Genomic DNA, 12,854 nt, shown 5'->3' on the forward strand with positions numbered 1-12,854 from the left:
AAGCTCTCCGCAAAATAATTTTTTTGCGTAGAGGGAGTAAATTCTGTAATAAGTCCCAAAAAGCATTGAGTACATACTAGATTTTAGATTTTTAGTACATACTATTACAAGTTACAGTGCAAATGGGTAGACCGATTGTTGAAATTTGATACACATGATTTATTTGCAATTTTTTAAAAATTGTAACATGGTTTAATACAGGTATCCCTGTATCCTAATTTAAAAGAAAACGGCTCTTAAAATTATGATTGAATTTAAAATTTAAGAACATGCTTAAATGATTCTAATAAACCTGCGTTTTTAGATTTCCTTAAGAAAATCGTGTAATAGAAATATAGTTTTGTCTTTTTTTTTTGCGGTAATGTATGTTCATGTTCAATCCAACAAATTTTTGGCGCTTTAAATCTGGGTAGCAATTTCTTACCGGAAAACAATATTCTCCAACAAAAAAGTGGAATGAAAATCAGAAAAACCGTTTTCAATCCGTACGGATTCAATTTTCCTTTCCGTTTTCAAATTCAAACGAACATAATTTGCCTCATGTTTTGAATGTTAATAACTTAACCAACAGCATAAAGCTTAAAATGTTTAACTAAAATAAAGATACTTTTAACTTTAAGAGCAAGGCGTTACAATGTGCGTTTAATTCATAAAAATATATGTATGTACTTTTGTATACATGCAGGGTGTCCGGTAGAAAATGGATAAGCCTGAAATGTCTGATAGGTGCACTTTTAACTGTTCTGAAACCGAATAGAAAAGGTTTCTATCGCAACCAGTTTAGAAAATATTAGCTTTTTTTTTCGTTCAGTGTACTTTAAATTTCATCATCTTACGTTTTCTTTAACCACAACCACGAATGAATGAATTTTATAAATTTCTTATTTTTATAATTTTCTACAATGATTGGCTCACTACATAAGAAGTTAAAAGTTTTTATTTTAAAAAAATTTAAAAATTTTTTTACGATGCAAAATGTAAAAAAAAAATATTCTTTGAAAATTTTCAAACACCTGTGGTATAAAAAAAATCCAACGTAGGAACGTAGGTGGACAACTTTTTTAAAAATAGGCGCGTCCAAAGGGGATTGCAGATTGGTAAAAGTTTTTATCAAATCTAGAGTTACTAGGAAGTTATTGGTACCAAAGTGCAAAAAAGCCTATTAATTTAATACATTATTTTAACTGTAAAATCTTCAGTTTTTCACATTGCTGCCACAAATGCATGGATTCCATCAGTTTTTTTAATCAGTCATATTTTACAATAATTCTTCTTACACATAGTAACTATTAAAAAAGTGTTATAACAGTTTTCTAAACTGGTTGCGATAGATACTTTTTCTATTCGGTTTCAGAACAGTCAAAAGTGCACCTATCAGCCATTAGTTTTAAGATTATCAATGTCATTCCTTTTTTTTGCAAATCATCTGAACTACGAATGTATTGTTCCAAAATGTGTGCGTTGAAAACGAAAAACGCAGTTTAAACGGAATGTTCTTTTAATTTTTAAGTTTTATTTTCAAAAAATTGCTTTGAATGTTTTTTTTTCTTATTTGATTCTTTTTGTGTTTATTAAGTTTCACAATGTTTTATAGCTTATAATAATGAAATTATTTTTTTTTAAATAGATTTTAACTATACAATTAATATAAGATTTTAAAAAAGATAGATAATTAGTCGAGTCAAATTAGGCATAAAATTTGTAAAATCTCGGAATCCAGGGAAAGTCGATGCATCTGAAAAACGAGTATAGGACTGCTTTATAAAAGGGTCAAATAAGAAAGTTAAAAAAAAAAATTTCACCGCTCTCGATTACAACAGTTTTTATGGACCGTTAACTGTCATTCCGTATGCAAGCGTTAATCGGAATTGCTGTCTCATTTTAGATTTTGATCAAACTTTGTAGGGATGTTCTCTAGGACTGAAAGGAAGCAAATCCATGATGATTTAATTTTAAGTTGCGTGGTTTCCCCGCTACCCGCATTCGAACTTTTTCAGAAGGTAATTTGTATGTTATTATAACTTTGCGTCTACTAAAGATATCTTTTTGTTTGAAACGCCATTTTAAAGCTTAAGAATAGTAATTTTTGAATATATATTAAAAAATTACGTAATAATTATCCCTGAATTAAAAATAATTTTTGAAAAACTGGTAATTTTGCTGATTTCTCATGGTTTTTGACTGGCTCCAGAACCTTGGCTATTATATGTAGGAAGCTTATACTTACCAAATATTAAATATAGATATTTTTCAACAAATTACATCTAAAATGAACTCGATGGCTGTACTCCTTATGCAAAAATTTTAAGTTCAAAGTATTGAGTATTTTAAAAAAGCTAATTTTTATACTGTCATTTTCTACGATTTGACTAAACGAAGAAATGTGAAACTTACAGTGTGTTAAGTTAAGAGTACGAACTAAATATACTATTAATTTCATGCTTCTATCTTATGTCAAACATAGTGCAATCATAGCCTTAAGTAAGGGTTATTTTGGCTTTTTAGCATTTTTGCGAATTTTCAAACAAGCGGTACACTAAGAAGATATGAAAATAACACAATTTTATTTAGAGGACTTAAAGTTAAAAGTTTCAACTTAACATACTGTTAGTTTCATGTTTCTATCTTTAGTCAAATCGTAAAAAATCATAGTATAAAAAAAATATTTTTTCAAAAAACTCAAAACTTTGAACTTAAAATTTTTGCATAAGGAGTACAGCCATCGAGTTCATTTTAGATGTAATTTGTTGAAAAATATCTATATTTAATATTTGGTAAGTATAAGCTTCCTACATATAATAGCCAAGGTTCTGGAGCCAGTCAAAAACCATGAGAAATCAGCAAAATTACCAGTTTTTCAAAAATTATTTTTAATTCAGGGATAATTATTACGTAATTTTTTAATATATATTCAAAAATTACTATTCTTAAGCTTTAAAATGGCGTTTCAAACAAAAAGATATCTTTAGTAGACGCAAAGTTATAATAACATAAAAATGACCTTCTGAAAAAGTTTGAATGCGGGTAGCGGGGAAACCACGCAACTTAAAATTAAATCATCATGGATTTGCTTCCTTACAGTCCTAGAGAACATCCCTACAAAGTTTGATCAAAATCTAAAATGAGACAGCAATTCCGATTAACGCTTGCATACGGAATGACAGTTAACGGTCCATAAAAACTGTTGTAATCGAGAGCGGTGAAATTTTTTTTTTTAACTTTCTTATTTGACCCTTTTATAAAGCAGTCCTATACTCGTTTTTCAGATGCATCGACTTTCCCTGGATTCCGAGGTATAAAGCTAATTTGACTCCACTAAATAGAATAAAGTTGTATTTTGTAATTTTATATTACAAATGCTTTGATATGTTTAAGTTGTTGTTTTATTTAATTTTTGCTTTTTTAAGAAACTTGATGAAATGCTTAATTTGATTCTAACAAATGGTTATGTAATGTTTTGTTTATCATTTATAATTATACGGTTGAGATTAAAATTTACAATGCGATTTTTTAGATAAAATTTTGATTTTAATTTATTGAAGCATATTAATATGAAGAATGTTGATATTTATTATTTTGATTTTATTTTATTTTGATATTTATAAACCTTACATTTTAAATAATTCAGAACTGCATGAAATGTTATCTAAAGTAGATTTGTATCAGAGAGGTTTATATTCATATTTATATTTTGTTTTATTTGTTCAAAAGGATATTAATTCTTATTACACTGAATCTTTTGATTTATTTAATTTAATTTTATAATTTTCTTATCTAATCCTGACTGTGTGATGAGAAGGTCGATTTTGGCGTCTGTGATGGTGATGTGCTTTCATCGTCATCTTCGCAGTCCTGCGATTCTTCTGGCTCACCAAGGGCACGCACAAATTCATAGAAATCAATACGTCCATCACCATCCACGTCAACTTCCTTAATCATATCTTCAACTGGAATGGAAAGTTCAATTTATTTAGTAAAATAAAAATACAAAAACAAGTGCTGTAACTCACTCTCATCCTCTCCCAAATTTTCACCCAAACACTGCAGTACAGCCCTTAAGTCAGATCCAGTGATGTAACCTCGATTGTGCTTGTCAAAGATATGAAATGCATCTCGAAGTTCGCGTTCTTCTTGCTCCGATGGATTGATACCCGATTTTTCCTCATCGACCATTTTCGAAAGAATTTCAACAAACTCGTCAAAGCTAACGTTACCATCGCCTGGAAAAAAGCAATAATTTTATTTTGTGAATAAAAGTTCAAATCCGTTTTTTTTATTTGTATGTTGTGGTTTTTTAAAATTAGACGTCGTGTCAGTCTTCAAAGGATGCTGTGACAAAGAGACTCGGGTAAAAAGAAAAGCTATTGTGTAATTACAGATTTTGTGGCAGAGAGGCAATGCGGATGGCTAGACCAAGAGAATGTTTTAAAAAAGGATCCTGAGACTTTTTTTGTTCTTATGTTTTCCGTGGTTTTGAGTATAAATGCGAAGTTCCCTTTTAGGTGGGTGGTGTTAAATACCATAAAATTATCATCCATTGTTTTGTTTCTTTGAGGCTGGAAATGTTTTTTTTTTTTTTGACTGACATAAGAAGTTGGTGACATAATCTTAAAATAGATCTGGGTAGAATATTATATGCTGTATGGAAGCATGAATGAAAATCTGTAATCGTGGAAGTGGTTAGGTATGATATTTGAGTTATAATTTGGGTTTTAAGTTTTTGAGATTTATTTTCATTAAGTTCTTATACTTAAGAACTATTTGAAGCATTTACTATTTCAATCCTTAAGCCCATTCTAAGAGATATAGAGTTTTAAGATTGCATTAATGATAAAAAAAACGTAATCAATGCAAAACGACGATAATTTGAGTTTTGACATTAGTTAATCAATAAAAAGTCAAAATTGTTTGCAAAAAATAATAAAAAAAAGTACGTATACACCACAGTGACTATTTTTGTAAGTGTATTTAATTGATATTTATTTATTTATTTACACCCATATTTTTTTTTATTTATATTTATTTATTTTCCATATCTTTGAATTTTTATAAAACTTATTTTGGGTCAAAACAATAAAGCATCAGTTTTCAATTTTGGAATTATTTCCAAGCATTTATACATATATGTACATCTAAAACATGAAATTTTTAAAACAGGTTTTGAATAAAACTAGATTTTCATAAAACAAGAAAAAGTTTGTTTTCAGATTACTGAAACAAGTTTTGTCACTTTTTTATGTAACTGGTCAGTCCAAAATTGTATCAATAATTCAAATAATATAATAGAGCGTTGGCACGTAATGCAGTATCACGTGAATTGGGTACAATGAATGAATAAGGGGATAAAGATTAGATTCTTGTGAGCATTTTTTCTGAGCGCAAATATAGATGAATACACACTGCAGGATGAAAAAGTAGACGTTTTGGCAAACCAAAAAAGGTTTTTTTTTTAAAAGTTCATACAGTCTTTTCAGTAAATTTTAAAATTTTAGATAAACGGTGGGCCTGGCGACAAGACAACTATTAAAATACTGTTTTTTTTTCTTGGCAAGAAACCTTCCTTACAAAATGTCCGTAATAAAAAGACAATTTAGCTCGCCGCTCAGGGTTTCAATAAAAAAATAAAAAAATACAACAGAATTGAGAGGCACAGCGGAACCCTTCAGCCACTCAGGGTTTAAGTAGCCGCTCCCATACATTTTTATAAGTTTTTTTATTTGTTCTAGCTCCTATATGAAATTCTCTATAAAATTTAGCTGACCTAAGATTTTTGTATTGAATTGCATATCAGATTTAAGGAATATACCAACAATGGTGTTTGCTTCAATTTTTTTTTAATTTTCAGCAACGGCTTAAGTTGAAACAATTTGTTTTAAATAAATTTCTGAGGACTTATACGTTCGAGGTGAGTACAAAATTGCACTCTGAATAATCGAAAATAATTTTTATCATGTCTAATAACAACTCCGAAAGTCGAAAACGTTATAGGATTTATAAACCTACAAAGTAGGAAATAGTTAAATTTACCCAAATACAACTTAAAGTTTAACCATACAGAACTAGTGCCTGGTAAGGAATGGACAATTCTGTAAGAGCTGATGGCCAATCGTATTCTGTTCTAAAAAAAAGTTAAAAGAAATTTCTACCACTTGAAATTCATAAAATATCACTATTTTCCTTCGGTACATTTTGATTTGCATTGTCTTAATTTTATAAAGTTTTTCATTCTACAATCACAAATTATTTAGTTTACTTAATTATTTTTGTTATACAGGGTGTCCCAAAATGGATCAAACGAAAAATGCTCATAGGCAAACTTTAGTGCTCTCAGAATTTGGTAACTTGTTCATCCCAAATCCTTACGGTTTTCGATTTAATGCAGTTTTTGTGAAATTTCAAAAAATCCCGACTTTGCAACAGTATTTTGCTTCCTCCGCTCATAATTGATTTTTGTTTTTTACAATTCTTTCACTAAAACATTGCCTAATAATAAGAAATAATTAATTAATCAAAATATTTTTCAATTCATACGCCATTTTGCTGCAAATTAATTAACAGTTCCATATTTATAAAAACTCAATTTCTTTCTTTTATTTCAGAGCAACACCCTGAAAAAAAATTGTACGGTGTGGCACTGGTTTATTATTTTGAAAACTTTTCGTGTTATTGCAGTTTTCAAAAATGTATAAATGTTTCCAAAGTTGAAATTAGAAAAAAAGACATGACAATTTGAATGCAAAAAAACAGACATTTTTATGTACTTTTATTTTCATTTTTATTTATTACGGAGATAGAGTATATCATCCAATATCAGTCTTATAAATTAAATACATTTTTATTGACATTCGGTTTGTGTTCCATATGAGTGATTGTTATTTAAGACGTACCAAATATCAAAATTTAGGTACTATGGTATTTAAATTATATTTACTAGACTGAAATGGGAGAAGGCATTCTATCATTGTGGTGTTTTATTTGATTAATACATTAAATTCGAATTTTTCTAACGAATGCATACATTATCAAACAATATTAATATTTATCACAACATGAATAAAATATTTAAATCAATGAAATCTTCTTCCTTTTAGTTGTTGAATTTATATCACAGTCATCAATGAAAGAATTTCTCATGAAACAATTATTTTACAACCTACGTTTAATTTATAAACAAACGACTTCATTTCCTTATGAATACCGAATTTATGCAAACACAATCAATACTTAGATTTTCAATTTAATTTAACTTCAATTACCTAGCAATGAAATCAAATCGCCCAATTACCCAACTGTCTCCATGTCATGCTGTCAGACAGTCCCCAATGCAAACGCTTAAACAATCAATTAATCAAATTAAAAGACCCCAATTTCTATATCTTATTGGGTAATACAACAGACACCTCCTAAGTTTCACTCAGTCTTCTAATTGTGGCTTCTTTGTGGCATAACTAACCAAACCACTCTATGAGAAGTATATCTGGCATCCTCCTCTATAATAAGAGTAGGTAGGTATGATTTAATTGCACAAAACCATAAGATTTAATAAAACCACATGAAGTGTTTGTAAGAATAGAGGATCTAAACTGCCAAAAATTTTATCTATATATACATACCTTCTACCAACACTGGTTGTTTTGGCCTGTACGAGTTTTGTAGAAGTACGAGTAGTATGAAACTAATTAAAATTTCCCCCAAATATTTCAATTTCAAGAATCTTAAAATGTTATTTTACAGAGATTTGCGGAGTAATTAAGTCCTTCCTGCCAGGAAAGTGGAAACTGCAAAGTAAACGAAGAAATAACATCATTCATTATGTCCGATTTTAGTACTTCTCGTTTGATATTGATAGTCATCGTCTTCCTTTTCCGGGTTGAAACTAAATTGCAGATTTATTTTTAATTACTTTGGCTATTGCAGAAGAATGCTTTAAGGCAAAACTATTCGATCGATGGAATGGGTTACATTTTTCAATCAGAAATTCATACCTGACTAACCTGACTAACTTTATTTCTATCTACGAGTATCTTCTGTATGAAATTTCGATTGATACAAGATATGGATATAAAATAAAATAGTAATTCTTTTTTATACGAACCGTCAACATCGATTTCTTCTAGCATTTCCTTGAGTTCTTCCATTCTGGCAAACTGTCCTAGGGATCTCATGACAGTACCAAGTTCTTCCTTAGTTATGCATCCGTCACCATCTTTGTCGAATAAACGAAATGCCTCTCGGAATTCTAAAAAGGATATTTTAAAAAGAGAAAATCAAGTTTGTAAATTGAGAATAAAAAAAAATAAGTATCCAATGTGAAAGGTATAAAGGTAAGGGTAAGTTAGTTGGTTGGCATTTGGTCGATATCCTTTTAGGAAGTCTATTTATTTTTGCTCAAAGTTGTTTTAAATTACACTACAGGGTATTCTTTAAAAATATAATGAAGAGACAGAAAAAGTCGCAAGATCTCAGATACAAAAATCAAATACTCGTAGACATATCTGGGCCATGATGGGTATAAAGACTTGAAATAAAGAAAACTGAAGTTCCAGAAGTTTTAGAGCAACGAAATTTGGTCTATTTGAATGAAGACAAGTTGTAAGATTAGTTGCATTGAGAAAAAATAATTTACAATTTTAGCTTAATGAAGTTAAACACGAAATAGATCAGGCAAAAGGAAAAAAAAAAAATTCAGAAACTTTAGGGACTAAACGTTTTTCATGTTTCGGGTGTCTGATTGGTTAGCCCTAATAAAACGAGTATTGAAGAATAAATTGCTTAGAAAGTTACATAAAATCACTAAAAATTGTTATTTTTATAATTTTATGTTTTTCTGAAATTTTTTGGTGTTTTCTTGAAGCTTTTTTGATAAAAAAATTTTTCAATCGGATTCTACCAATGCTACATATTAGGGTGTCCGTTATTTTCCAAAGTGATGTTTTCGGGGGAGACACCCCCCAGAAAAATTTTTTTGGAGCTCATTAACCCGTGCCTCTAGGTTCATACTTTCCCCATACCTACAAATTTGTATGGGAAATTTTTAACTTTTACATACATTTTTTTTTCTCTCGAGTTAAATCATCTATTTTCAAAATGTTTGTTCATTCTGGTTAGAAAATAGTTCCTTTAGAAGGTCACATTCAAAATTTCCCGTTAAAATTTTTTTTTATATATTTTATTTCGGTTTTTGAAATTATTAGCTGTTTTCGTGGTTTTTGCTTTTACGTTTTATTTTATTCTTCTTAGAGTAAAAACCACCTATCACACAATTTTAAATGCAGTTTTATTGGTTTTTAAATATTTTCAAAAATTGCATTCAAAAATGAGTATAAATCAAAAAATTTAATTTTTTAAATTTTTACTCGAGAGAAAAAAATTTTTATATAAAAGTTAAAAATTTCCCATACAAAATTGTATGGGGAAAGTATGAACCTAGAGGCACGGGCTTTGTATATAAAATCTATAGTACTATCATGAAAAAAAAACTGCGCCACCAAAATAGTAAGCTAGCGAACGAACTAAAATCTATGTCAAATTTCAAACAGAAATGTATATCTCATCTCGCGCCCTCGCGACCACTCAGGTAGCGAACAAACTAAAAAATTTTACTTCATGATAGTACTATAGATTTTATATACAAAGGGCACGGGTCAATGACCTTCAAAACATTTTTTTTGCTAAATTCCCCTTATTTTGGTCCTACACTTTCGATCTGGGGGGTGTCTCCCACGAAAACATCACTTTGGGAAATAACGGACACCCTACTACATATGTATGTAATAAGTATAACCGTGCACCGTGCACACGGTTAAAAATGTTGGTGTAAATTCTACGAAAATTTGGGTTACAATAATAAGGCAACACCAACATTTTATTTAAATTTAATACTTTGACTGTATCATATGTTTAAGTCTTATACAAAATTTATTGAAGTTTAAATTTTTTTCATAAAAAATCAAGGACGTTCTCCTGAATTTAAAGTTTCAGTTTATTATAATAGTCCAGTGATTTTAGGTTTTATCTGCGGAAAAATTTTCTAGTGGGCTTTATTTTGGTATACACCTTTATTACGGCGTTGTAATGAAGATGTGACATTGATTTCGTGCCAGCTTAAAAAGTTATAACGGTCAAAAGGTCACGAAAATCAGGTTTTCGCAAATATCTCGCTCGGAGGCCATCAGAGGTCATTATAAAAACTGTTCTTCGTGAAATTATCTACAACTTATGCCAGTAAATTTTTTCTGTAAAATCAACTGTTTAGGGAGTAGAGCGCAGAGAAGGTGATAAGATTACACTCACATACGAAAAAATTTTTTTGAACATATTTTTCTGAACCAAAATAGTTATAGAAAGGTACTTTTTCAGGCAGCAATAACCCTAAAAAATTTGATTTTCTTGTATTAGAAAAGAAAACGAGTTTATAATTTCTATTTTTAACCAGATAAAGTTATAATTTAGATGCAAAGGAATTATTTTTTAGTTCTAATTTTCTTATATTTCAATACTTTTGATTACCTGCATTTTAGTGTTTTGTATTTAAAATTAATAAAAAAAATACTAATAATAAAATCGGAATATCAAAAAGTATACAGTATTTCTTTTTTGAAAAAGGCCTTATTCCAAAGGTTGTATTAAAACTAAGACAGATTTTTTAACCGTGTTTTTTGCTTAGAATTAAATTTGCCTGGAGTCAATAACATTAGCCTTTTCTCAAAATATTAAAAAAAAAAATTATAAAGATTTCTAGTAGATTTCTGTTTGTAATCGATCTAATTATTTGCTTTTAAGAAATTCAAAACGAAATCAATTTTATAACATTCTTTTTTGAACTGAATACTAAAAAAATCCTTTCTGCATCTTTTGATGTTATAAGCTTTTGTTCACGAAAAAAGGTGTCACGAACGTACATACATAGGTACATACATTCGCAATGTACCTACCATTAAGAGAAAGTTTCATAAAAACTGTTTTGATTCTTTAGAGGAGAGACAAACCGAATCCAAGGATGAATTTATGGACACCCCATAGAAAGGTATAGGTGTAGGTACCTACTGCATCATGACTATTTTAAGAGATTTAACTTGCAACTTCCCTACGATATCAAAAAGCTTCAATTTTATGCGTTGGAAGAGCGGGGGGTAGTATAGGATCTATTACAAAAATAGAGGATAGAAATCATAGAAAACACCCTGTCCGGCTTCTCTATTAGCTTACCTCTCATTCTGGCTCTTGACAAATATGGCCTACCACTTGCACTACATGTAGATTGCTCCTCGCCTCCAATGAGTTTCTTCGATTTTTTACGTGACATCTTGCTGCTAAAGAACATTTCATCAGTGGTTGGTGTCGCACTACCAGGCTGATTTGGTGAATCGGTACACTTTGCAGATTCATCAACTGCATTTGTTGGTATCCTGGCCATTTCCTTATCATCGAAGTGATGGCAATCTGGGCAAAAGCTAAATGGAACATCTATTTCAAAATCATCGTCATCGTCCGTTTGTTGATAGTGAACGCAGTTCTCTTCCTCACAACTACAATCTTCTTCTTCTTCCTCTTCTTCGTCACATTCTTCATGGTCTTTGCCCTCCACTTTATCATCACCATCCTTAGGTTCCTGTTGCTCCTCAGATTGGCCCTCATGTTTATTTGTGTCTTTGTGTAAACTACGACTACAACAGGGCTGCTCATCATCATCGTCGAAAACTACAGACTTAGAAGCTCGGTATGGTGTCGCAGGCCTCCTTTCCTCACACTTTGGCGATGTAGCTGTTGCTCCGGATGTGGACAACTCATCTGTTGGTGATGGCGGTGGGGATGGTTCATGTTGTTGTAGTTTCTCAAATGGACACTTTGGATATACATCGGAACGTTCTGATGTTGCTGGCGATGCTGGTAATGCTGGTGATGGAGTGACGTTCGTGCTTCTTGTCTGATGGATGAGAAAACGAACAAATTTGATGAGTTGGAGAGTGTGACGCGAGATTCATACAATATTTAAGGTATTTCGTGTTGTATATAAATAAGAAGAAAAGGACGACTTACCATTAATTGACGGACTTCCTTGGCAAATGATGAAGAAGAAGTGAAAAAAGTATTCACAGCTGAGAGGATTTTCTTCTTTCCTTCCAACGTGGCGGTGGTGTTAATTGAATTTGTCTGGTAATTTTGTTCACTTTGTGAAATTATTACAAAACGGCAGAATGTGGTAGTATTAAGTGGTTGTTTTGTTTTTTAACTTTCGGATTATGTCATTTGAGTGGTTAATCTGAAAAGGAAATAAGAATGAAATAAAATAAATGGGACTTGTTTGTTGGTTTTATAAGTTGATTTAGATTTAGAGATCAACCTTTTTCAACTTTGAAACTTTATAATGAAAAGGGTAAGTAGGGCTTTCAATTTTTGGGTTAATATTTTCATTGTAGAATTGAAAAATCATTATGATTTTGAAGAATGGACAAAGAAGATTAAGAAGAAAACCAAAATTATTTGTTAAATAGGTCAGAAGATTTTATAATTTTAAAGGTTGATTAAAAACAAACGGTGGATATTTTTGAGGATTAAACGTATAGAAGCAGAAGGTATGATCCTACTACAGGAAGTCAACCTTGTCGATATTTACATTTATGAATGTAGCTATCGATAAATTAAGCTTGATGACATTGATGCATCATTTTTTATATAATTTTAAGGACCTGATGGTCCTCAACTGTAAGGATGACATTTCCAAAACAATCACTGGCCCCTAAATTTATAGTTATATAAAATCTCCATTAATGTAGATTGTAAAGGAATCAGATTGTGGTGACAATAAATGAAAATTAACATTAACGAATATGTAATTATAGTCCCGAAGGCAT

General features: G+C 30.3%; 1 protein-coding gene across 5 annotated transcripts in view; it reads right to left on the reverse strand.

Annotated features, from left to right (window-relative positions):
- Positions 1–3,540: 3,540 nt before the first annotated feature.
- The window catches only part of LOC129911530 (uncharacterized), an 86,972-nt gene continuing 77,658 nt past the window's right edge, over positions 3,541–12,854 (reverse strand). For 4 of the 5 annotated variants that reach the window (XM_055989359.1, XM_055989357.1, XM_055989355.1 and 1 more), the window contains 5 exons: positions 12,040–12,262; positions 11,209–11,926; positions 8,096–8,239; positions 4,011–4,220; positions 3,546–3,947 (listed from right to left, as the gene is read on the reverse strand). In XM_055989359.1, coding sequence (XP_055845334.1) covers positions 3,775–3,947; positions 4,011–4,220; positions 8,096–8,239; positions 11,209–11,926; positions 12,040–12,042 — 1,248 coding nt within the window. In that variant the 5' untranslated portion in view covers positions 12,043–12,262 and the 3' untranslated portion in view covers positions 3,546–3,774. Of the gene's footprint in view, positions 3,948–4,010; positions 4,221–8,095; positions 8,240–11,208; positions 11,927–12,039; positions 12,263–12,854 lie in introns of those variants that run through there. The other variant, XM_055989360.1, reaches the window with a different exon arrangement.

The sequence above is a fragment of the Episyrphus balteatus genome, chromosome 2, assembly GCF_945859705.1.
Source record: "Episyrphus balteatus chromosome 2, idEpiBalt1.1, whole genome shotgun sequence".
NCBI lineage: Eukaryota > Metazoa > Arthropoda > Insecta > Diptera > Syrphidae > Episyrphus > Episyrphus balteatus.